Source organism: Haliotis rufescens, unplaced genomic scaffold (assembly GCF_023055435.1).
Source record: "Haliotis rufescens isolate VD_foot unplaced genomic scaffold, xgHalRufe1.0.p SCAF_4, whole genome shotgun sequence".
Taxonomy (NCBI): Eukaryota; Metazoa; Mollusca; class Gastropoda; order Lepetellida; family Haliotidae; genus Haliotis; species Haliotis rufescens.
In genome coordinates, this window is record NW_025964112.1 from 46,712,478 (window position 1) to 46,737,299 (window position 24,822).

General features: G+C 38.3%; 2 protein-coding genes across 11 annotated transcripts in view; one reads left to right on the top strand and one right to left on the bottom strand.

The window, feature by feature from the left end:
* LOC124152011 overlaps positions 1-21,232 on the top strand; it is a 126,043-nt gene extending 104,811 nt beyond the window's left edge. For 4 of the 6 annotated variants that reach the window (XR_006863452.2, XR_007218066.1, XR_006863456.2 and 1 more), the window contains 2 exons: positions 172-311; positions 1,529-1,600. Coding sequence is in view for 1 of the 6 variants with exons in the window: in XM_048381836.1 (XP_048237793.1) it covers positions 1,529-1,541 (13 nt within the window). In the remaining 5 variants the exon portion in view is untranslated. Of the gene's footprint in view, positions 1-171; positions 312-1,528; positions 1,601-20,242 lie in introns of those variants that run through there. The other 2 variants (XR_006863457.2, XM_048381836.1) reach the window with 2 other exon arrangements.
* LOC124151988 (homeobox protein Hox-B6a-like) overlaps positions 1-24,822 on the bottom strand; it is a 103,509-nt gene that overhangs the window by 11,603 nt on the left and 67,084 nt on the right. The window lies entirely within an intron of this gene.

Consider the following 24,822-nt stretch of genomic DNA (forward strand, 5'->3'; position numbering starts at 1 on the left):
ATTTCATTTGAAAAACGATTTGCCCGTCAACCGATCATAAACACTCGCCACAAACCATACCGTGGCAAAAGGCAGAAAATTTATAAGCCTTACAAGTAGCTATGAAATTTTTGATTGGTATGGATGATTTACAAACACATAGTGAGTGATAGATAAATTTGTGATTCGCAGGTTAATTACAGAGAACATAAACCAGCGCTGATTTACTATCGACACAGCGTAATAAATCTCTCGCCTTTCGACCAAGCATACATGGCTTGTTTACTCACAAGCTTCCGTCAAGGATACAGAGCATGGAGACTGGTTTCTTGGTGAATATTCTGTTCAATATCTTGAACATTTCAGCTTTTATTTATCACTGTTATTTTACGATATTCATGTGTGAAATATCAGAAATGAACCGATCATATTTACGTATTTTCACGTTTCTCTTTGAAGATGTTTCCTACATCTAACATTTGTATGTTAGGTAAAAATGATTTGTTTATGATTCTGTGCAGTGAAAATAACAAAGGATAATCTTTGTATTAACATAATAAACTTCTATATTTACTCCAAAGAAATTACATGTTTACAAAATTATAATAATCATATGAATCATTTGTCATATTTGTAGGTGTTGATATTTTAAAGGAAATTCTACATTTGAAATTTCAAAAGCTTATAAGTGATGCAAAGCACGTGTAAACAAATCTCAGTAATCCATTAGCGAAATACACACGTGTAGTCAGTTCTGTCGTAGTGTACATAAAGAAGTCAATTTCAAATGAGATCTCACTGTTAGGCCATCTGGTACCTAACGCTAAACGTTCAAAACAATAGAAGCACGCACTGATCACGAATTCCCTCAATGCTGTTAAGTAATCAACGAGATCGCATAATCTCACCTAACATGCCAGAAAAGTATAAATCTAACGTTATCGAAATCGATTCGCTTTAACACGTTTGTTATCGACAACGGTGCGTCAATGTGACTGACATCCTTTCATGAGCAAGAAAGATCCCCTGTGTTTACATCATAAGCAAAAACATTTTTCAAGAATATTGCAATAAAAACGAGAACATCTGTGGAAGGATTTAAGAGGCTAACTTACCCCCATAAGAACTGCTTTCCCGGCTGAGAGCATAAACACAGATCACGTGACCACTTCCCACCAATCATTTTATCCCTTTGGCACCCGTCACTTAACCTTATGAACTAAAGGGGTTTCTAGGCTATAAATTGTGTCTACCGCGTAGCGATTTTTCGTGACGCAATGAACAGCTCCGGTCGCTAATTTAGCACAAAACTCGGCTTTGATGAAAAGAATAATAAGATTTTGCTGGGATTTAATAACTTTTGCAAAAGTTTGTTTATTTATTTATTTATTTATTTATTTATTTATTTATTTATTCATTGACTTATTTGTTGACTTATTTATTGACTTATTTATTTTCTTCATTTGTCAATGTATATTCAAATTAACTGACATATATTTGTATTTTGTAAAGTCGTGTTTATTACAAATCCATGCATTTACTTTTTCAGATATCAGTGCTGAGAAAGGATGTATCATGTGAGTATGTTGCGAACAAAAGAATAAAATCAATTTCACTTAAACTGTCATAGTGTTTTATTTTTCTACAATTGAGAACTGATTTACAAAGTAGCGTTTATTATTTTCGTGATTATTGAACTAAATATTATCATCATCATAACTCACCGTACACGAGACATTGACTCGGATTCCGTTTTAATTATTTCATAATTTCACATCTATCGTCCACGACTGTTTGACGACTGGGCGAGCTATTTAGACCAGTAATAAACAAAGATAACAACAAGATATATATTTGACTGTGTGAAGTAAACGAAGTGTTACAAGATACATGGCTATGACAAAATACGAACGACAGAATCAAACATCACTAGGCCGGTGAACAAACTACATCTGGATATTTAAAGTAATGAGTGTAATTGTGAAGCTGTTGAAAGACAACGGTAAGTATGCTCTTTCGCCGGAGTAACCTTTATATTCAGGCGCAAAGAAAAGCAAGCTAATGGATGTAATACTGGACGAATAGAATGATTGACAGGACAAAAGAAATGTACATCAAACATATTTGGGTGGAATCAAGTTACCAACAGTTGCTGTGGACTTGCACACGAAGACAGTTTATGTTTGAAAGAAAGCGGGCCCCATCTTAGAATGAGAAATTGCTTTGAGAAAATGTAAAACGTGAAAAAGGAATGTTTGCATAAATCTGGTAAATCGTTAACAAAACAAGAATCATGCTTTTTTGTTGACTTATTTGCAAAATGAACCTCAAGAGCAATTCCCACCACAAAGGACGGAATGTTGCTGAAGGGGACATGCAGTTAATGTAACGAAGTTCTGGCACTGATGTTCCTGTGCTTATTATTGCTGGTTTCTGAGAAAAAGTGCTAAAAGTCTTGTTTAAAAGTAATACATGTGTACTTGCACGTTCAAACGAAACTGTAAAGTGAACGTTATAAAATAATAATGTTCTATATGTAAAAGGAAAATGAATAATCTATAAGAATTTTAAAATCAGCAAAATGACATTTTTTGAAAGTATCCACGTATTTACCATATAGAATATAAATATATCTTATATGAATATGTCAGGAATTTTGTGCAACATCACCACCAAACAGCAACGTTCAATCCCAAATCATAATCATTCATCATTCATCATAAAACAGATGTAAAATCAATTTTAACACGACCACACAATCGTCCCCAGAATACATACATCATCGCAATTATGAAATATACACAATTGTGTCCTCTCTGGAGATCAATACCTCTTTAAAAGATCCACTGCAAAGCACGTGCGCGAGTAATTAGCCGTGTGACCAGGAGCTCAAAGGTACAAGAAAGGAATCAGAGATTAAACGTAAACTGTGTCACATTGAAAGTCCACAGCAATAAGCAACTGTGATCGATTTCCATGTGATTCTCGTGGTTGTCGATTTCATGAATTATTCACATCAACCTCAGGTCTTGTCAAGAGCTCTTACATGACATTTCACCAGAAGCAGTGATTAGACATCACATTTAGTGAATATGCATCTGTATCGCATTTCTGCCTGTAATTTCCTCTTGGAAATACGGTTCGACTTCCGTCTGAGTCAACGGGTACCAAGCGCTCCATAAGGGTTTGATAAACAGCTGATAATATGCAATGGATACCCTGCGAGAATTCTGTTGCTATCTTCCATTTGCTGTTTCGCAAGGTCAAATGTTTCAACAAATTCATTTTTGATGAATATCCTTGCCGCGCTGAACGGCAATTATTATGACTAATTTAATTAATCCCCCAATCTCTGTATGGATTTCGAATTATTTTTTGTTTCCAGTGAACATATGTTTCTTTATTCAGATGCTTTTTAAAAATCATTTTCATATTTGTTTTAATCTGTTAACACGTTTCTGCAGCTTGCGAACGACTTCGGGAAGCACACACATTAGAGACCTTATTAAAATTTAAAATCATACGCTTTTAACAAAATCTCGCATGGCACAAACTTGTAAAATTTTATTCTTGAATAAAAATTGGCTTCAGGTTACTATGGAAATGCAGCATTGTAAAAGTGATTTATGGACAATATATAGTGGGTTATGCCACAGGTTAGAATGACCACGAAACCTCTTTGGATATGATTTTAAAAGCTGCATGTCAGTGTTGGTGCTTTCCTGTGCTGAGGCTTTCACACAAACAGTTCACCGTGCATCACAGCCCACACCAGAGACTGCTGTTTATTACGGTGGGTCAAATCACTCAACGAAAATGAATCAATTCATAAGGATAAATTTACACGTTGGGGAATTGAACCCTGTAATCGATAGGACATGACGTCACAAATCTGTGGCACGGTGCAGAAAGAAAATACTGCTGCTACTACTATACTCAGCATCATTAGAAACGCAACACTTGTAACACGCTGTCTTCGCGAACAATGAAAACGATACCAACAATTTGATTAACGATCCGAACGTGTTTGTTTTCATATAATGTCCTTTGTCCAAGTCTGGAAGGAAGGTGGGCTAGCTTTGTGGTTAAAGGTCGGGTTCGATTTTCTACATGGGTACAATGTTTGAAGCCCATTTCTGATGTGCCCCGCCGAGACAATGACGGAATATTGCTGATAGGCAAACACAATCTTAACACAAGCACTATTCTGCCTTATATATTGCCTGAAGCGTTTTGCATGACAGAACTTGGGTGCACATCACATATCAAACGACCTGGCTAAGAGAACACTGTTCATGTTTTGTTCAGATGTATGTATTTTCGGTGTTTTGTCGATGGTAAGAGACTGTTATTCATTGACAACAGCAACAATACATACAATCTGCCATCCTTGCATGTTCATCATTCATTGAGCTCTAACAACTTCAAACGTTACCGATTTCAGGGTCACCAACTTATAAACAAACATATTCAGAAGATAATATACTCCTCAAGTTGTGATAGGGAAAGTCTGACTTCCGGGAGGGAACTGAATTAACGGGTTACTTGGGGGTGTTGTGATACAAATAGCATTCACTATTGCGATGGAACGTACTAATTCCAGCTGCATCACATGCTAAAATAGGTTAAAAGTATATATCTCTATAGATGAGTATATAAACGTTGGGTTGTATATGAAGGCATTCCTTTTCGTCTCCTTCTTCTTCTTGTTGTTATTATTATTATTATTATTATTACTATTATCATTATTTACAGATTACAATAAATAAATGTAGCAAATAGGATTTAGGTGACCCTGGCACAGCCAGGCTGGTTAGGTTCATCATCAGCTCAGGGCCCTTGTCCCCTCTACACGCAGCCCACACAGCGAATGGGACTTCTACTAGGAAACGTTGCCTATTCGAACCCACCCAGAACGTTTCTGAGAATGTGAAGACTGCCCAACACTGCAGCCTTCTGCATTACCAACATTGTCAGAAGGGCTGTATTCCCGGCAGCAAAAACGTGTACTCTCCCAATGTCAGTCAACAGATTGGGAGGTACCAAACCTAAGGCACCGAGAAGAATGGGGAATTGGACAACTTGGTACTTGGGATGCAAGCGTGAGATTTCGAAGGCGAGGTCTGCGTCTTTGCCATCTTTTTCCCGACGCTTGCAAATCACATTAGTGACAAAATGGACAGCAATGTCAATGATATAAATGTTTTCATTGGATTTATCAAAAAAGGACAAGATCTGGTTTGTTGGCCTGGATAGGTCTGAGGCTGTATACAGGCCTCTTCCAAAGAATTTCTATCATTTTCCATGACACCCTCTACATAATCTTGTTCGCACCATGTATGAACCTCTGTGTTCAAACCACAAGAACGGCGAAGACGGAAATAAAATAATCGAGTCACTCTATCATAGCGCTCAAAATACTGAGTTTGTGCAAAAGCTGGACCACTGACAATGTGGTCGACAGTCTCATCAGATTCCTTGCATGATCTAAATTTCATATTTATACTTTGATGCACAATCACACATTGACGTTGTCGAGTGGGAAGTGACTAGTCCTGAGCAGCAAACAGAAAGCCTTCGATTCTGTTTCACTTTTCAGGCCAGCCGATTTCACCCAAGTGAAGGACTCTACAAGGTTGCCACCCTTCTCAACATACTGCACATAAACTCGATGCATTGGTCGTTCACATCGCCTCTCCTTGAAAAACTGGGCCGATTTGATGTGGAACTTTGCTTGGTTGACACTCATTTCTGTAGCGTCTAGAAGTACAGAACCATCAACAAAATCAACATTAACATTTTGGTGAACCCACACATATCTTTGATTTGTAATTAGAATATCCCCGAAAGCACATCAAACGACAAGTCGACAACATCAGCTGTCGACACACCATGAACAGAAGATAACTCAAGTGCTGCCAGTGGATTCAAACTGGGGCGGACTGCATCAGAAACATACGTTCTTACTTTTGAGCTACCCCGTCAAATATTTGTTTCAGTACGGTGCATAGAACATCGCAGCAGAACAACAGAAAACTGCTTTCCTATTTTCAAATGGTACATATTTCAAAACACACAACCAAGTTAATCAAGTCGCGTGTTCTAACGTAGACTTACATCTAGCCTCTGAAATGAACATATCGTACAGAAAAAACAGTTGCTCAGTTATCTTAATAAAAATATAATAAAAGGGAGCCCAGTGACGCTCTTCATTTTCAGATACTGCAGTAATCTAGACTTGCCAAACATTATAGACTTGCATGGGCTGTATTTGATATATATTTGTATCAGGGTCTGTAAGACAGACTAGTTCTAACGGTACAAATTTCGTTGTATTATAGCGATACGTCAACTTTTGTTGTATTCTTATGGTACGTCAGGCTAGGTTATATTTTAACGGTACTTCAGATAAAGCTCAAAGTGATACTATGTTCTGAATAAATTCACGTGAGGATTAAAGAAGAATTTAATAATACGAGAAGTTGTACCTTGTAGATTGTAGTGTTGTAAAGCACATTAGGACAAAGTGTAAATAGTTTCTGGAAAAACCCTTAACTGAGTTTACATTTGGATGAACATATATTATATCTCCGTGGATCCGTTTCAGCAGAAAATCGAAACTGGTTATCCTTTCAGTTGATATTATATATTTATAGACTAGGGTATTTTGAACGAAAACGTCCAGCTGTACATTAAGGCGTACCATATCCAGGTCAAGGTAGCAAAGCAATACATACATTTTACATCTTATACACACACCAACTGCTTGAACGGAATTTTGCAGAATGTATATTAAGGTTTTTTAAAACAAATATCGTTGCGAACGTCACGATTTAAGAGCCTTAGGCAAACATATACAGCCATACCATATCGGATAGCACGAAATGTCGGCTAAAACGAATTAACACCAATTAAGTCAGGATAATAATTAAGACTGTGTTTTTTTGTTAATTTCGTATAAAAGACACTGGTTTTAAAGGATTTCGTTATACACAGTGTTGGCTGACTGCTTTTTATTGGTGAGGAGGTTGGGTAGTCAAGCGGTTAGGGCGACCGCTCGTCACGCCGAAGGCCCGGGTTCGATTCCTCATATGGGAACAATGTGTGAAGCCCATTTCAGGTGTTCCCCGCCGTGATGTTGCTGGAATATTGCTAAAAGCGGCGTAAAACCATACTCACTCACTCCCGCTTATTGTGTATGAATCATTTGGCATATACTTTGCTCAAAACCCACGCTGTCGAAAAAAGGTTAGGTCGAAATTAGTATGTTTGTCATAAGTCCAGAACGGTAATAAATGTCGTTATATTTTTAACAGTTTTGGAAGGATATTTATGGCTCTGTAAAGCTATAAGCTAAACAGGTGAGAACAAATGCGACACGCTTGGATAACACGATAACATTTGAAAGTGGCATAGTGATGTTTTGACATAGTTAGATACCCATCAACCAATCAGTGTCGTTGTTACGGTGTCACAACCAATCAAATTCCTCAGCAGATATATGACAATATATCCCAGTTCCACGACAGGATGGATTAGCGGACAACGTGAGTATTTGGGTGGTATGCCGGATCGCGAACCTTTACGCCGAGATGTGTGAAACAGGCCACAAAACTGACAATGTTATTTAGTTATTGCTAAGGCATCGTAATAAATGTTACCATTTCACTGGCAGTGAGTGACAATGAGATTAAGTTTCAAACGATACACCTGTGAACCATTATCAGTAGTCTTGTTTCAACAGGTGGAACTCATCACATTTTTTCATACAAAAACAACGAAAAACTTCGTGTTTTATAATTCAAATTGTGCGAAATAATGAAATATGGTATTTTCGATACCAAGCTGCCGGGAAAAAGAAAATATACACTTAACAAATGGATTTGAACAAAAATTACAAACGTTATCACAACGTTACAAGGCTATAAACAGTCGCTGAAACACAGCAAGCTTCGGGCCCAAAACACAACTATGATACCTGTATCATATACATATCTCCATCGAATAACCATTTCTTGTTTGTTTCATTTCTAGCCACCATCAAACATGGGTGTGTACTTTCTTTTGCCTGGCAGTTATAAGCTAAATTACTTATTATGACTTAATTCGTTATAATTAATGTTCTAAAATAAAATTGTATTGTTACAAGAGAATTGAAGGCCTCATGTCCGAGGATTATGCTTGAAGTATTGAAATTATGCAGTTTAAAGTTCATGTAGGTCGGTTTTCTATGTAAGGCTATTTATTTATTTATTTAAGTGTGATTGCACTGATTTATCAATATCATTGATAGAAAAATCTCCAACCAAGCAATATGATTTCCATTTCTGTTACATATTATTGGGTGATTGTTTTGTTCTCTATGAACAACTAATCATGATAAGGTTGCATATGATTTATGTTGATTTTCCACATGTGAAACGAGTGAATGCAGTTTCCACCACTTAGCTGGGTTGTCCAAAGTGTTCTGTGGAACGATAGCTTTTAGGCTTGGAAAGAGATTTGGTAATTCGAAAAGCTGGCATTGAAAACAAACGGTCCTGGCATAAAAATCAATCTTAGGATTTAGTGCTCGCTGCAAAAAAATGCTGTGTCGCGTTAAAAGACGGAATGGCAAAGCAATGAATCTGAAATATACAATCTCGAATCTCCAGACAAATGTAAATGACGGAAATTGATGACAACAGAAATATATTACTGTCACATCTACAGGGTCTGTGGGTTTTTTTCCTTTCAAAGTTCCCTGCGGGTGATTCCTGAAAATAATCAGAAACAAAACCGGAAACAACATGAAACTAGTCACGGCGTCCACGAAAACGGTTGACACTAAAACGCAAAGAATTAAGAGAGTTGTGTTCATTCATTTCCCCTTTGTGCTTATGTTCAAGTGCCGTGAATGTAAAATCGGTTCACGTTCACAGAACATTGGTATGTATATTTTGTAGGCATTTAGCTTATACCAAAATGAAAATGCCAGTGAAATAGCTACCTACAGTCTAATTTTTTTTGTAATTTTCACAAATTGCAATATGAATTACCCAAGATCGTTCAAATTTATTTTTGGAATCAGTATGTGAATTATGAGACTTGTATTAATAACAAATGAAATCAATACGACTTGAACAGTATTATCGTCACTTTGTGATAATAACACTTAGCAATATTATTTATAAAAACAATATTTTCGTTACGTTTTCCTTTTAACTGTTTGGAAAAAAGATATAAAATGTAGGCACACGACACCGAGCAGTATTAGTCTCTGTGACAAAACTAATAAGCACATCCTGTTGAAAAAACCCGTTAGTTTACAGCGACATTAACACGTCAATTACAGTATCAGTGTCTTGGGTTATAACAAGCCAAACTCATTTTTTCCGGAGAAACTTTCTTTTTGTGACCTTTTCTACTTAACATGAGAAATTAGTTAAAACTGTCGCTGATAAGGATCGTGGTTGGCGTTGGACCCAATCAGACTCTCGACACAAAAATGCGGGCTGGAAAATGTCTTGTTAAAACACATTTAAGTGTTGAAATTGAGTGGAATTGACATCAGAAGTAATGTTGTCAATTTCGTCTCTTGACAAGTGACTTGTCTCTGTTTTGTCGGGTAAATTTGTAAATCCTGACTTTGAGTATAAACGAAACTGGCTGCAAAAGTGTTGCGAATTCAGACTAGACACCCGACCCGTGGTATCATATTTGGATGTGTTTTCAGCAGGCTCTGCAACAGATTTTGACACGGTAAACATACCAAAGTCTGATTCTTCTCCGACAAAGCTAAACACTGCGAGGCACGTGAGGCAGAGTGGGGGAGGGTTAACGAAACATTGGGGTGTGTGTAAAATTGACACTGTGATACAAAACCGAACCGGAGCGGGTTTGTAAAACGCTGAGTCGATCGTACGGGGGGACATGTTTTCAGAAGTGTCAGTTTCAAGTGTGTTTGTGAAATTGAAAACTTTCTTTCACAGACATCGGGCCTGAAATGCCAAAACTAAACATATTTATGTCTCTGCACTGTTTCTGGTGAAATATACCCCAGCTCGTCAAGCCAGCGGAACAATGATCACAAGAAACATTGCTTCCTATCCCGACATAAAATGGCCGCTGGGGATATCAGATTTCACATTCCGAAAATGGCACCGATAATTGAAGCCAGGCAGGAACAGAGCTCTTCATCTGATCGGCTTAAACCTTATCTCTCAAAGTGTCCGAGCGGCATGAAAACCACGGACAATGTCAAGTGTTTGGAGCTTCTGAAATCTTTGACCAATCGCTGGACACGTTTAGACCAAAGTTTGGCACTCAACAGTTGGTAGGTGGAATTCCAGACGAGAACGACTAGCTCTGGCGTAAACTCATAAATCCCTCACTGGTTGAGTTTGTGGATTTTCCCACCACAACGAAGGGCCTTCCCGATCTCCCGACACCGGCAGTTTACAGTGTTGGAAATGCTCAGAGACTTTTATGTATTCTGATATCCGGTTCAGGTTATAGGCAGGACCTAATTGTTAGCTAGTGTTGTTTGTGATTTCTTGTGTGATCGTTTTGGTTTTCCGGGACAAGAGGTAATAAAACGAAGGATGTATAAGAAAAGACCGAACCTTGTCTAAAATGCGTTTTAATCATTCGTAACATAATCTGGGCACCATAGCTGATAAGAGGTCCATTTTAGAAGCATATTTGTCACTAAAATCCGGATTTCCAAAAAACTATTCTATTAAAAGCCTAGAAATATGTTTTAACCACATTGTTTTTGTTGAATTGAATTATATTGTGAATGTTACCAAAGAGGACGATGACAATAAGAATAATGATAATGTTTTGGGTTAGCGAGAACACAATTGGGTTATATGTGATGTCCATGTTCAAAAGAACGAATTTGTAACATAAACTTGTTCTGTCATTGAATGCGAAGCGTTCCAGTCAATACGTTAACACACAAAGTAAGCGTGAAACCAAGTCAAAGACCATGTCAACTTTGTCCAGATTAGGGGTCTGCAGGGATAGCGTATGAGGAGTTGTGTCCCTTGGGTGCGCGTTTTATACCAGCAAGGTCAACACGATAATTTCGGAGCTGAAATATCTGCTTGGTAACGGTTCTTGTGGATTCTTTACGGAGATACACCACGTCCCACTGTATATGAAACAGACTTCCCCATGCTTTAATCACGGCGGCTGAGATTGAGAGCGTGTGTCGTGGTTAACGTCAGAACCAGCGTGTGAATAGGCAAACAGCCCGATCGGCTATAAACCATGCAACTCTCTTTTCAGAAATAAATCGCTCCCTTGTCAGCGATAGAAACAACACGTTATATAGCTTTCACTCTGACAATGAGCGTATACGCGGCATCGACCCTCGGACATAAAACAGCAATATACTTTCAGAGCTTGAAATTGCAGGAATCTATCCGATCGACCATTATGGTGGAATGGCAACAATTTCTATGGCAAACAGTATCAGAAGAATATGAAAACAGTGTTTTATAGGATAACAAATGCTTGTGTTACGTCGGTCAACAGGGAAGAGGGCAGGGGAGAGAGAGAGAGAGAGAGTGATTGATTGTGTGAGTGAGTGAGTGGGAGCTCTTTGACGTGCGGTGTCAAGGCCATGTCATGGCGGTCTGTCGGTCGTATTTGTCTCCAAGAGAACACTGCATATCCATGCACTAGGGTCTCGAAGACACGTTTTACATCTACCAATTGAGAGCAAGCGTTACTTAACCGAGGCAGGATCAGCTGGTCGTATGTTCAAGTCCTAGTTTTAACACTTGACACTATGACACTTGAATAACAAGCACCATGCCAAACGACCAAACACTTTAGACAAACATCATTCTTCTCCCATATACAGTTTATCTACCGTGAAATACGTTGACGCGGCGTTAACCCATGCTAGTCGTCATAGGATTCGATCCGGGTTACAGTTAGCCTTCCGCATCCTATGTTTACCGTTACAGGCAGCTAACGGGATCGGGTGGTCAGGCTCACAGACTTGGTTGATTCATATCATCGTATCCCAATTTTGTAGATCGATGCTCACGATGTCAATCACAGGATTGTCTGGCCCCGACCCGAGTATTAACAGACCGCCGTCATATAGCTGGAATATTGCTGAGCGTGGCGTTAAACAACAAACAAACAAACAAAAGTATTCGACAAGGACCATTTGACAGTTATTACATGGTCCAAAAAAGAAAGAATGGCACCATAACACGTGACAACGTTACCTTTATATTCCCTGTTAACAGTTTGCAAATTTTCACATAATTATGAGATCATAAAAAGAAACCACTAGGATTACCGGCTGAAATATGATCTGTAAAAACACACATAAAACAAAGCTTATAAGCATTACCCGCGTTATTTGAAGCAGACTCTGATATCCATAAATTAAACACAAACGATGCTGACATTGTATTAAAGAGACGAGTTCAACGTGTCCCCAGTTGTGTGTATTTATATTCTTGGTCAAAAAGTTATAAAAAGTTTTGTTTTCAATAAAAATATTAAAAAGTCTCCCTCTCACTCTTGTGGAAGGAGTGCCGGGAACAACTTTTTTCAGCTTCTCAAACAATCTTGACGTGCAATGAAAAGATTTCGGACCACACGTTTTTCGACACATGTGGTGTTTTCGACCTTTAGTTTCCTTCCCAATCATAAACAACAAACCCCGTCGTTACTGAATGCGCAAGGGCTTAAATTGCATTTGACAACAAACCAGCTCTACTTGAGCAATTCACAACCTATTGACAGGAAAGACAGTACATGCGATCGTAAATATGTCAACAGGTTCCCAAAGGGACGGCCATTACAATTGTTCATATACTAGTCTCCCCGAGTGGGTTTCAAAGGACCCGAGAAGTCTCTCCAGAGGCCAATAAGTCCCTTGGGGTTCATTACTCTTCTGGAACAAATTCGCTCAAATTCCAAACTTCTTAAAACCTACACAGACACTCATCACACAATAGGCCGAAAGCATACACAGAGGTGGTTGTGACAAGGCATACAATGGCTCCGGTTAAAACTGATCGTGTATACCTATTATCATAATTGTTTTGCACCTGTTGAACTTGGGTTCAAATGTATCGGGGACCACGTGAGGGAGAAGCAAGTACGTTGTTTTGAATTACCATAATGAGAGGGTTTCGACTCCGTGGACATACCGTACATTATTTAAAAAGAGGTTTGGTGTCTATTTTCCACGTAAAAATAATTATTTTTGTACACTGGTGTTTCTTTGTATGTGCGTCATGGACCAGAAAGGACATTAATGTACATGTGCCATGAGGTAATCCGAAACTGGTTCATCTACACTGCAGGGCAAAAGACAGTATACATCCATGTCGATGGTGACTGAAAATGAAACCAACACGAAATGGTTATTCGATGGTGATGTATTTGATACGGGTATCATAGTTGTGTTTTGGACCTTAAGGTGGAGTGTTTCGGCGACTGTTTTCAGTCTAGTAACGTTTTGATCCAGCATTCAAAGGTATACTTTCTTTTGCCCGGCAGTTTAAGTCGTATATGAGGAAATATCCTTCTGAAACTGAAACGTACAACCACTACAATGACCACAGCAACTACCATATCGACGCACAAGATCCACTTTAATGTATCGCGTAATCCGAGATTCGAGATAACGGTATAGTCGCTTTCGAGAGGTCTCAAACTAAGCATCGAATTAATGAATTTCGATTTGGCGAGGTTTCATTGTTCTCGCAGTTCCTTCCTTGCCAGTGATGGCGCTGCTGTTACCAATACGGTACCAATATGGCACCTAAGTCGTTACTGCGCTGCTGCACACGTTGGAACTACACGACAACGTCTGTAACAACTGCGTCTGCATCGAAAATACTACTCGTGACTACTTTCACAACGGCTAGTACTACTGCAACAAGTCACTGAATCACAATTTCTGTGATGTAATGTTTTATGATGAACATCATCATCATCATCATCATCATCACAATGAAGACATGGGGTACCGTGGAATGCAACATTAACTGGTGAGAGGGTGTGTGATTCTAATGTGTGCCACCGTTAGGGCAGGCTACGCTGTCCCTGGCGCGAACACCTGGTATCATCACTATTTGATAATTATGAATAAACACATGCTCATTATTTGGTCGGAATCGCACAATGGACTCTGCTTTTGGCAAGTATTGAAAACACCAACCATCATCATCATCATCATCATCATCATCATCATCATCATCATCTTCATCATCATTATTTTGGGAAAATCGGAAAATACGAGTGAGTGAGTGAAGATTTAACGGCGCATCGGCATTCAGCGACGAGAACAAGTTTTAATAGCTACAAGCTCGTCATATTAATTCATGAAGTTATATTTAAAAGCAAATTTGTCAACCATAGTCTATTTACCGTTTACCGTTTAAAACTCAATAAGCGACGAGCAACCAAAGCAAGACCATTTCATGGGAACGTTCGGTGACTCGGGTTCCTGCAGGATATTCCAGCAGGATTTACGTCATCACTTTAGCTACTAGTGGTTGTTCACAATACTAGACAATATAAAAAAAAATGCTCAGCAGGAAATACGACACATTACTAGTGACAGTACGGTAGGTACTTTGTAAAAGCTATTTCTCAACCGTTGAACCCTTGCCGTCTGTGATTAAGATATAAGATTGTTCCCCGCCGTGACCTTAAGAAAATAGCCCGGCCACTGAGACCGTTTATCGGTTATCGATACCCCACGCAAATCCAAGATGACTTTAGCGATTTACATTTGTATCAACAAGTATTCACTTGACGGCAGGGAAATAAATAGCGCTTTGCTGAATGAAAGGCCGATATATGAGTGGTACATATAAGACAATTGCATTAAGTAAATAAACAGTTTACCACTATACAGATTGCAGTAAAAGCATATGTTATTTTTTCTAGGGTCATATTGGTGCTGGTGTTATTGCCCAGAACAAAAAATATATCAATAAGCCTCTCACGATTTTTTTTTTTGCAACTCGCATTTTATCTTATATTTCACAGAACTGTATAATTGCTTTCATTTTACCATTATAACACCTTTCTAAGTAGACACATACAAACAAAATAGACAAAACAATTACATACGATCCCAGTTTACCGATTCAACTAAACTGCCGAGAGAAAAAAAGTATGCACTTGAAAGTTGGATTTGACCCAAAAAAATACTAATTAAAACGTTACTGGACAGAAAACAGACGCCGTAACACTACAAACTTAAGACCCAAAACGCAACAATGATATCCATATAAAATATATCCTGTCGAATGACCATTTCTTTTTTGTTACATTTCGAGCATTCTATTTCTAGGTAGTTTATATGAGTTAAATTACTAATTACTACTTAATTCGTTATAGTTAATGTTCTAAAAGGAAACGGTTTTGATTCAAGAGAGTTGAGGCCTCATGTCCGATCAAACAAGGGAGTATACTATTCTGCCCGGCAGTTACATTCAATACTATGGTATTAATCAATTTCAAGATATTGCGAAATTTATAATCCTATGAGGTTTTAATACAACAATAAAGACAAATATAAATGTCTGCGAACATATCCTACTCTCATTATTATCCGCGCCGGTTATTGTTACACGTCAGGTATAACCACGAGTTTAATTTAAACAGTCGTAAAAAGTCCAACTCCCGATATTCATTAGGATCTGGGTAATTAAAGGACGCCAAGGCCTGTTCTCATTACGGTGTGTGCAAATGTTCACACTATAACGGAAATTTTATATTTGATTACGTATATTTATGGCGGACACATCTGCCGACAAGGCCACGCGCATGTGGTGGTCACGTGGCATGTCAATTTCTATAATCCAATAAGATGCGCCACAATCTTGAAATATTTCAAGACTTGTTAGAATTGACAGCTGAGAGTGGTAGGGTGTTAGCGAGATGATGCGTCGCATTCTCCCTGTCACTGTTGAAAAGACCACCAATAGATGGCGCAGCGGTAGGAAAGATGCGCATGCGTGTTAAACAGGTCTGGCTAGTTTAAAACGCAAATCATAGCGGTTAGCAACGACCTTACATAAGCGTCAACAACGCTTAAAATTGAACCAATCCATCAAGTAGTTAAAGGGGAAATCGAAAGTTCGACATAAGAGAAGTAAAATAAAAAGGAAATCATAACGATTTGACTCAGACGGAAACAACATTTCGAGTAGACAATGTCAAGAAAATGATGATAGATGTATTAGATTTAGAGTATATAAAACGCCAGACTCGATTATCTGCCGAAACAGATTCCACTAGGCGAACAAGGCAGATTAATGCTTATGTATCGGTCCGATCATTTATTTCGTAGTTGACTCATCATAATTGACAAATGGTACTGAACTTAGGATGAAACTCTGGATTTGCGTCCATCAGCAGTAACATCGAAAACGTTCATTACATGTAAAACGAACAGGTGTATTAATTAAAGCGCCTTCGAGCACACGTGGCACATAACTGACATACGTTTCGAAAAACTGACAAACAAATTAATTTCTCCATTTTTTTAAAGATCAAAAGCATTTTTCGCATGACTATGTCATCTGTATTATGAGTAATGTTTCAAAAATAATAAATCACCCTTCGTTAGCACGTTGATGTTTAGTGAAAACGAAAGAAAATCCCCATAATTCTTTCACGATTTCAAAAGTTGTAAAAGTGTCTTCAAAATGTCCCCGCTCTCTTCAAACAGGTATTACACACAAATTGATTAGCAAGAGGGCGCCAAAAGTCATTTAATTTTGACATAAGCATCCAGAATCGTTCCAAAACTCTTAGTTACAAGACATAAACCGAAAATAACCGACAGCTGAAACGAAATATTCCTGACAGTTGAGAGTCAATGTCATGTTTTTCATCAAACGGAAAGCATGAAATATTGAATTTCCCGCCAGTAATTTGAAGACGATGATGACGACAGGCAGCTCAGGGTTCTGGCTATAGGTCATGTTAAACCGTGTATCCCATCTGGGTGAAGCTGTAATGGTTTTGAGAGAAAATTATTGAGATTGATCATTTGGTTTCAAAGGTCAACCATAGACTGTGATCAGACACTGTTGTTTAAAGTACCCCGACGGCTAAAATGCGTATTTTTCGGCTTGTTACACTATCAATCAAGGGACGAATCGTAAAGAACGGCGAATGAGACCAAAGAGCGACAATATTCCAAGGGTTTTCCAGAAGATGAAAGAAATGTCTTCAAGACTGAAACCATTAAACAACAATAGAGCATAAAATACGAGACGAAATCGCCCCTCGCTTTAACATTGCTGTGGTTTTATAGCCCCGTTCCCTTTTATTGCTAGCGTTATATCTCAACATCCAAATTTCTATGCTCTTTTAAAAGCAGTTGGTTGGGCCCCGGTCGTCATTCGTAGCGTGGCCACACGCACGTTGTCTGTACATATAGGAGTGAAGACGGTTCTTTCAAATGGATTGTTGTTTAAAATGTTTGGCTGTTTGAAAAGCTGAAACGGATTTCGTGTCGAAAGGCGGATATATGTTAACGCACTGAGGATAAGAGTGTCCATACGGGTTCTGTGAAATGTTTTCATTTTTCGTCATGGAGAAACGGGCATGCCTGCATTAATCCAACCTACCTACCTACCTTTCGTAAACAGTGAACGAAATTGGAGTCCCAAACGTGTGGTGTGTGTCAAGTTTTCGTGTGTGAAACGGACAGGATATGTGTATTTCGTGGAAGAAACAGATGTGTATTGGGTCTATTTTAATAAAATTGGAAACTTTTGAACGATTGGATTTTATACAACTAGACTTGCATTTGTTACACTTTTGCTTTTGTGTCGGTAATGAGGTGATTTTAATGCTGAAACTTTTTTTAAGGAGATTCAATTTGAGCATTTCATGTTCTGACTCAATTCGTCCTATTCATAATTCGTTCTGGTGATCTGATAAATGGGCTCTGATGTCTTCAAAAGTGAATTGTTTCGGACGACACTTCCATGCATAATCTTCATACAGGACATTTCCGAAAAGGCATCCCATATTCAAATACGTAAATGTGGCATTTGTAATGAACAATGTATCAAGTTACTATTGTGTATTTGCATGTAAAACTCATACCATTCGCACTGGCACATGCGGCAACCCATTACAAAATGCATGTCTATAACTCAAAATCACACATGTCAATAACGGTGCCTGTTCTACATTCACTGGCCCTACATGATAATGTTTATTGTCATGTAAATTTCTGATAATGATTAGTTATTTCATCACAATGTCAATTTCCGATTGCTTCTACATTGTGCTAAAATAAAGAACAGTTGGCTGGTTGGGTTCTTCTAATTGCCGACAGAAAGATAGTTACGAGCCCCAAATTTCATCTTTCAATTTTCCATGAACTTTACATAGTTTCCACATCGGCGTCAACCCTTCTGTCAAAATTCATGTATATTTAGTTTGTTTTATTGCTATTGCAGATTTTATGCTGGTGTGTTATTTGATATTGATGTAAAGTACTTCTGAAAATGTATATATTCTGTTGCATTTTTAAAAAATCCATCAGATGATTAATCTACATGTATCACACAAGCTCTATGAAAATAATTAGTTTTTTGTTTGAATTTTGCAACATGCTAAAACATGACTTGTGGAAAAGCCAATAAATAGGTATGTGCGAATATGCAATTAAAAATGTCTTCTTAATGATAACGAACCGTCTCGTTCAACATCGAAGGGGTTTACCCTAACTTCAGCTTCAGTAAAATGTATTTTTTGTTCTGAAATAAACTACCATGGTTTCTTTCCTGAATTAATTACACAAACTTATGTGTCGTGGAATAAATCTCCTTTGGTGATTTATGAAAATGTCTCCAAAACAAGAATTTCTCAAATTCCAAACTAAACGAACATTTGTATAAATAAATAATATTAGCATCCGCTCTTTCTTTGATTTATGTCACTGTTTCTCCTACACAATAAACTGTCTTAAAGTTTAAGTATTACCAAAATAACAAGGAATGCGGCACGAGATAATATTTGATAAATCTATTTTCGCGCATTTAACTGATTGTTTAACGTTAACAAATTGAATTCAAATGCATCAGAATATTATTTTAGCTTCAATTGTTATTATACTAACATTTCTCATTCTTTAAATGTTAAATTCACCAAAATTCAATTAAAATTAATCCATAATCTGCGACATCCCTGGTAAAATAATTGGAATTTAAAAGGCAAAACAAATAAATCACAGGACGTATTAGTCACAATTTTGGAAACAAATGGACCACGGTTGATCGTAACAATATCGGGTCGGGCTGAATTAAATCAATTTGGGGACGCAAAAAATGAATTATTTGACAAAAACATAATATCCACTCGAAACTAGTTATGTACTCCTTGCGACGATATGTACAGTTACAAAATAGATATTGACGTATCAAAAATTGGGTTTACAAGACTCTGCAAGCAAAACGTCTGGGTTAGCCGTAAAATCGTTTTTCGTTGCGCGGGATGTTTCGTGCTCCTGATTACACTTACATCGATCGGCTATGGGACTGTACCCTCCTAAATAAGATTGCTGGTGCCGACCATATCTTCGCGGGGCAATCTTCAACTTCTGCTCGGAAGTGTACTGATAGCGCTCCTATAATCGGGCCGTATTTCTCTATCTTTCCCCACACGCAAAGGGAGCGGCGAGAATCGGAACAGACCGATTTATCAACCTCTCCGTCTTTTAAACTCCTTGGCGGGTCTGTCAAAAATGCAAATCGCTGATTTTCAGGAAATTGAACGTGGAATCGTGTAAAAAGCATCTATTTCTTTGATCTTCTCCTTGACATTGAAATCGCTTTTTTTTTCATTTTTGTAAAATTGTGGAAGAAATTTAGATTAAATTGCAAAATCCTGTGAAAGTGATACCCTTTGGTATTTGTCAAGGAAATCATCCCAAGAGGCCATCGATTTATAAAAGTTTAATTTCAACACTATGTGAAGTTTCGACAATAACGTTTTAACACGATGTCAAATCTAAACATGATTCTTTTTTGTAATTTTTCAAAGGGCAGAATAAATGCGATTCATCGTGTTTCTTGTTCATTGGTCCATGTTTTCAAATAAGGTATTAAACCAGTGGACACATTTGTACAAAATAGCAAGAGTGAAACACTTACATGTCTAACAGTGAGGGTTAAAGCAAGAAATACGATTACATCCAAGACTATACATAACTACACGCGAACTAAAAGAAGATCAAGTCTACAAGCCTTTATTGTCAATATAGAACGTCAAAGCCAGAGAATAACCAGTCTCTATTATCCGCCGAAAGAGAATCCACTGGTTGTAAAAGGCAAGTAGTGGTGAAAGTTATAAATGGATCAAAGCAAATCAGTGATGACACCAGGTGTTTGTGAAAAGGGTCCTGCTCCAACGGTAGCACCCGCCACTCACAATTTGCGAAACAAGTAAGTGTTGGTTAAAGTTACGTACTAAAGTAATTATGTTTTCACTTCGTCGTTTCACAATAAGTAGGACTTTCCTGTTTTCAATCATCATAAACATGGGCTATCATTATGATTATTGTTAAAATCAACGAGTTATACTCCTGAAAGTTCAACACGGTAAACCGTCAATTCTTTAAACTGGAAAACATTTTGAAAGTTGAAGTACCATGGCTACAGAACAAAAAATAAATGCACAAAACTTGGCGGTGTGAAATGTATCACTGAAACATACACACTGCTATGTATGTTTACAAAGACGTTGCATAAAGAAATTTTAAAAATCAAAATCAGTTACACAATTTCACAGACGCAGAAAAAATGTGTTTAACATTTAAACAAGCGCCAAACAAAGGCATAGAGATTTAACATTCTTGTATTCGCGCGCCGATGAAAGCCCATTTGGTGAAGGACGACCGCTTATTTTGACTTATCCCATCTATAATAAAGTTAACTCTCCTCGTTGATGTATCATCATCCTATTCGCACGTGCCAGGGGTAATTTTATTTGTCGCACTGGGGTTTGTCGGATATAGCGGATAGGAAGGGCCCTGTTTCGTCGCCATTTCTAACAACATAGATAAATTAGAGAAAAGCTTACCCGAACCTAGCTATTATTCATGCTCTAAGTGGTTCTATTCTTGTTGCTAATGTTTAATAGGCATCATAAAACCGAAGACCTGAGTTTAATGTCTTTAATCTATCCACTGTGAAAGTTAAAAGTGTAAGTTCATACCTTTTTAAAGAGGTAATAATGATTATAGGTATGTAATAACCATTTGTCTGTGTGTTTATTTTAGATTCCCGGTGCGTCTTTTTTGTCATTGAGTCCAGTTGTTGTGTTTCAGTAACGGCTGAAGAGGAGTATCACGTATCAGCATCTCTGAACTCGTTGTCTTTTACAGAATCAAATTGAAAACATTAAAAATGGTTTGGAAACGATAGAAACTATTAAAGGGGCTTTGCGACCATTCATAAAGCGCTTCCAGTCATGCAACCCGTATGCACACTTTTTTCACGGGGGCACGGGAATTGAAAGAGAAATAAAATGGGATTGCTATTTGTCCTCTTTCTCATTCTTGAATTCATCTGCGGTTCATGAGTCTTACCGCTGAATATGGTTCGAATCCCAGATTCACCGTGTCATCCTTGGTTTGTCGCCACCATACTTGTGTCCGCTGGCGACACCAAATGGTAAACGCTGACGCCATGGACATTTTAGGCATAATCCTATGGCGTTCCTCTCGCATTAACCAAACTCACTCTCTCTTATTCCAAGAAATACGTTTGCCGTTCGGTTTTATCAACAGACCGACCTATTTCCGTCGGTTCCCTCGACAGACCTACCTATTTGCGTTGGTTCTATCAACAGACCGACCTATTTGCGTCGGTTCTCTCGACAGACCTACCTATTTGGGTTGGTTCTATCAACAGACCGACCTATTTGCGTAGGTTCTATCGACAGATCGACCTTTATGCGTCGGTTTTATCAACAGACCGACCTATTTCCGTAGGTTCTATCGACAGACCGACCTATTTGCGTTGGTTCTATCAACAGACCGACCTATTTGCGTCGGTTCTCTCGACAGACCTACCTATTTGGGTTGGTTCTATCAACAGACGGACCTATTTGCGTAGGTTCTATCGACAGATCGGCCTATTTGCGTTGGTTCTATCAACAGACCGACCTATTTGCGTAGGTTCTATCGACAGATCGACCTTTATGCGTCGGTTTTATCAACAGACCCACCTATTTGCGTCGGTTCTATCGACAGACCGACCTATATGCGTCGGTTTTATCAACAGACCGACCTATTTGCGTCCGTTGTACCAAAAGACCGACCCATTTGCGTCGGTTTTATCAAAAGACCGTGGGACTCAGAATAGTGTATATACATGTTGTCGATTTATGATGCATCGAAAGAAGGTCTTTAAGAGTCGTCAATAATTTGTATTCTTTTGAGTGTACAGTTGAACTACATATCGTTCACACATCTAGAGAATCGATATTGCTGATCCAATGCATTTAACAAATGACAGGTAATTTAACAAAAGTGAGTGTCAGAGAGAATCGTGGGAATAACATTATAATCAGGCGGAGATACAGCTTTAAATACTGCTGAACGAACTGCCATGTCCAGTTGAGATTAATGTATAAAAAAACAGACAATGATAAATATATATTTCACAAATAATCCTCCAAACATGCGCCCCATGTATTAAGAAAAACACCTAGTTTCACAAACCCAGCAAGATTTTTCAACCAACTTAACGATTCCGACATGCAAGAGACCGTATTCAAGCAACTAATTGGCCACATGACGAATCCTTATGTCCTACGTGGCTATTAGCATCGTAATTTTAACTGTCTCCCTCTGTACACGAGCAAGTACATCAAGTCCCGCGAGATGAGAGCAGGGTGCCCCCCGTCCCCCCTCCCCCACCCTCGTGTCTGAGATTAATTCCCGTCCCACAGATATATGAGCACCAAGCAATGCAGTTATTTCTTTGACACTTTGATAGGGCGCTTCTTGGCGGAGAAATAACAGGGGGTTGCCGTGGGCGTCTTCGATTGGAAGAAGCGTGAGTTCAGCGCAAGGGGAGTTATACAGTGTTGGGGATTCTGTGTCGTCTTCGATTAGGTTTAAAAGTCATAACCCCGATGCCAAAGCGAATTCAACTGCCTCCCCAAATGAAAAATGTCCCCGAAGCACGCTCGGTATTCAATTTGGGTGAAATCAAGCTACATTCACTGCGGCGGTGCTATGGGACATTTGCATACAATCTCCGTGCATTTTTTCCCAACAGACGCAAGTCCGTATTCGTCCAATCATTTTGTCTTGAACTGTTTCAGTGATTCCGTCCTGAATTGCCGGCATAGATGATTATTTTCAGAAAGCTTTTCCATTTCGACCAGTGTTTTAAAACGTTTGTATTGCGAGAGCAGATTAATAAATATCGGTGATCCAAATTTCAGCATCGTTGTATATTCCTATGGTTTGAGTGTAACATTGACGTAATTATCGAAATGTTTCATTTGGAAGCATTTGGAACACAATTCTATAATCACATGGAATAATTTTATTGCTCTAAAATTAAATTTAAATTTATATTTTACTTAACTAGTGAATCTTGTTGATCTGTGTTTAAATGATGAACTTGTTTCATATTGCCTAAAGTCGCACAAACCGTTTATAATTAGTTACTCTGTCGACAATGGCCACGACAGGTTAACTGCGTGTGTTGCTCAAAGACTTAACGAGATTCTGTATAAAGCTTTAATTAAGATTTGTCGGATGATATCTTGAGTGTGGAGATCCACCGAATGCCGGTATAAGACAAAATCAATAGGACAAAACCACAAGATCGATATTGGAAAAATGACTTAATTACTCTGAAGCTGCTACATGAAAGAACCCGAATGAGCTTCACACGGAACTGTTAAACTCACATTGATCATCGTACCATTCAGCAATGGATACCTTTCTCGTAACGTTGTTAGTTCAGAATTGTTAGGGCAAATATTGTAAATCATTACTGGTTGACTGGAATAAAATCGGCTTGTCTTTCAAATGGATTCCCATCCAACAATCCTCTTTGCAACAACGGCACACTCGGCGCACGGTGAAGGCAACGTCAGATCAGCCTGAACTAAACGTGTTATAAACTTTCATCATCAGCATGATGCTGACCTTAAAGTCATGTATCTGATGAGTCATTACCTTCAGAACATTTATTGCATAGATTTGAACATTTAATAATAATAATAATAATAATAATAATAATAATAATAATATGAAATGAAGATCATGTCATGAATTTAATGAGACACTCCAACACATTGTCAGTGGATGCCCAGCTTAAGCACAAACACAGTATCTTAAGCGACATGATGGTGTAGCTCGATCATTTTATAACCATCCTCGCCATGCTTGTGGTTCTGAAACAGAGGTCCATCCATGGTACGACCCACAATATGTAGAGGGCGTCATGGAAAATGGTGAATACAAAATTGTTTGGAATAGGCCAGTTTACAGCCTCAAACCTGATCTTGTCCTTTTTATAAATACAATGAAATCATTTGTGCCTTAGGTTTTGTACCTCCCAATCTGTTGACGGACATTGGGAGAGTACCCGGGTTTGCTACCAGGAATACAGCCCTTCGGACAACCTGGGTAATGCAGAAAGCTGCAGTGTTGGGGAGTCTTCACATTCTCCGAAAAGTTTTTGGTGGGTTTGACTGGGCAGCACTTCCTGGGAGAAGTCCCATTTGCTGTCTGGGCTGCGTGTAGATCACACAATTTGCATAAAAAGTAAGTATTTGTTAAAAACATATACGAATAGTTAAAGATTTAATAACCGA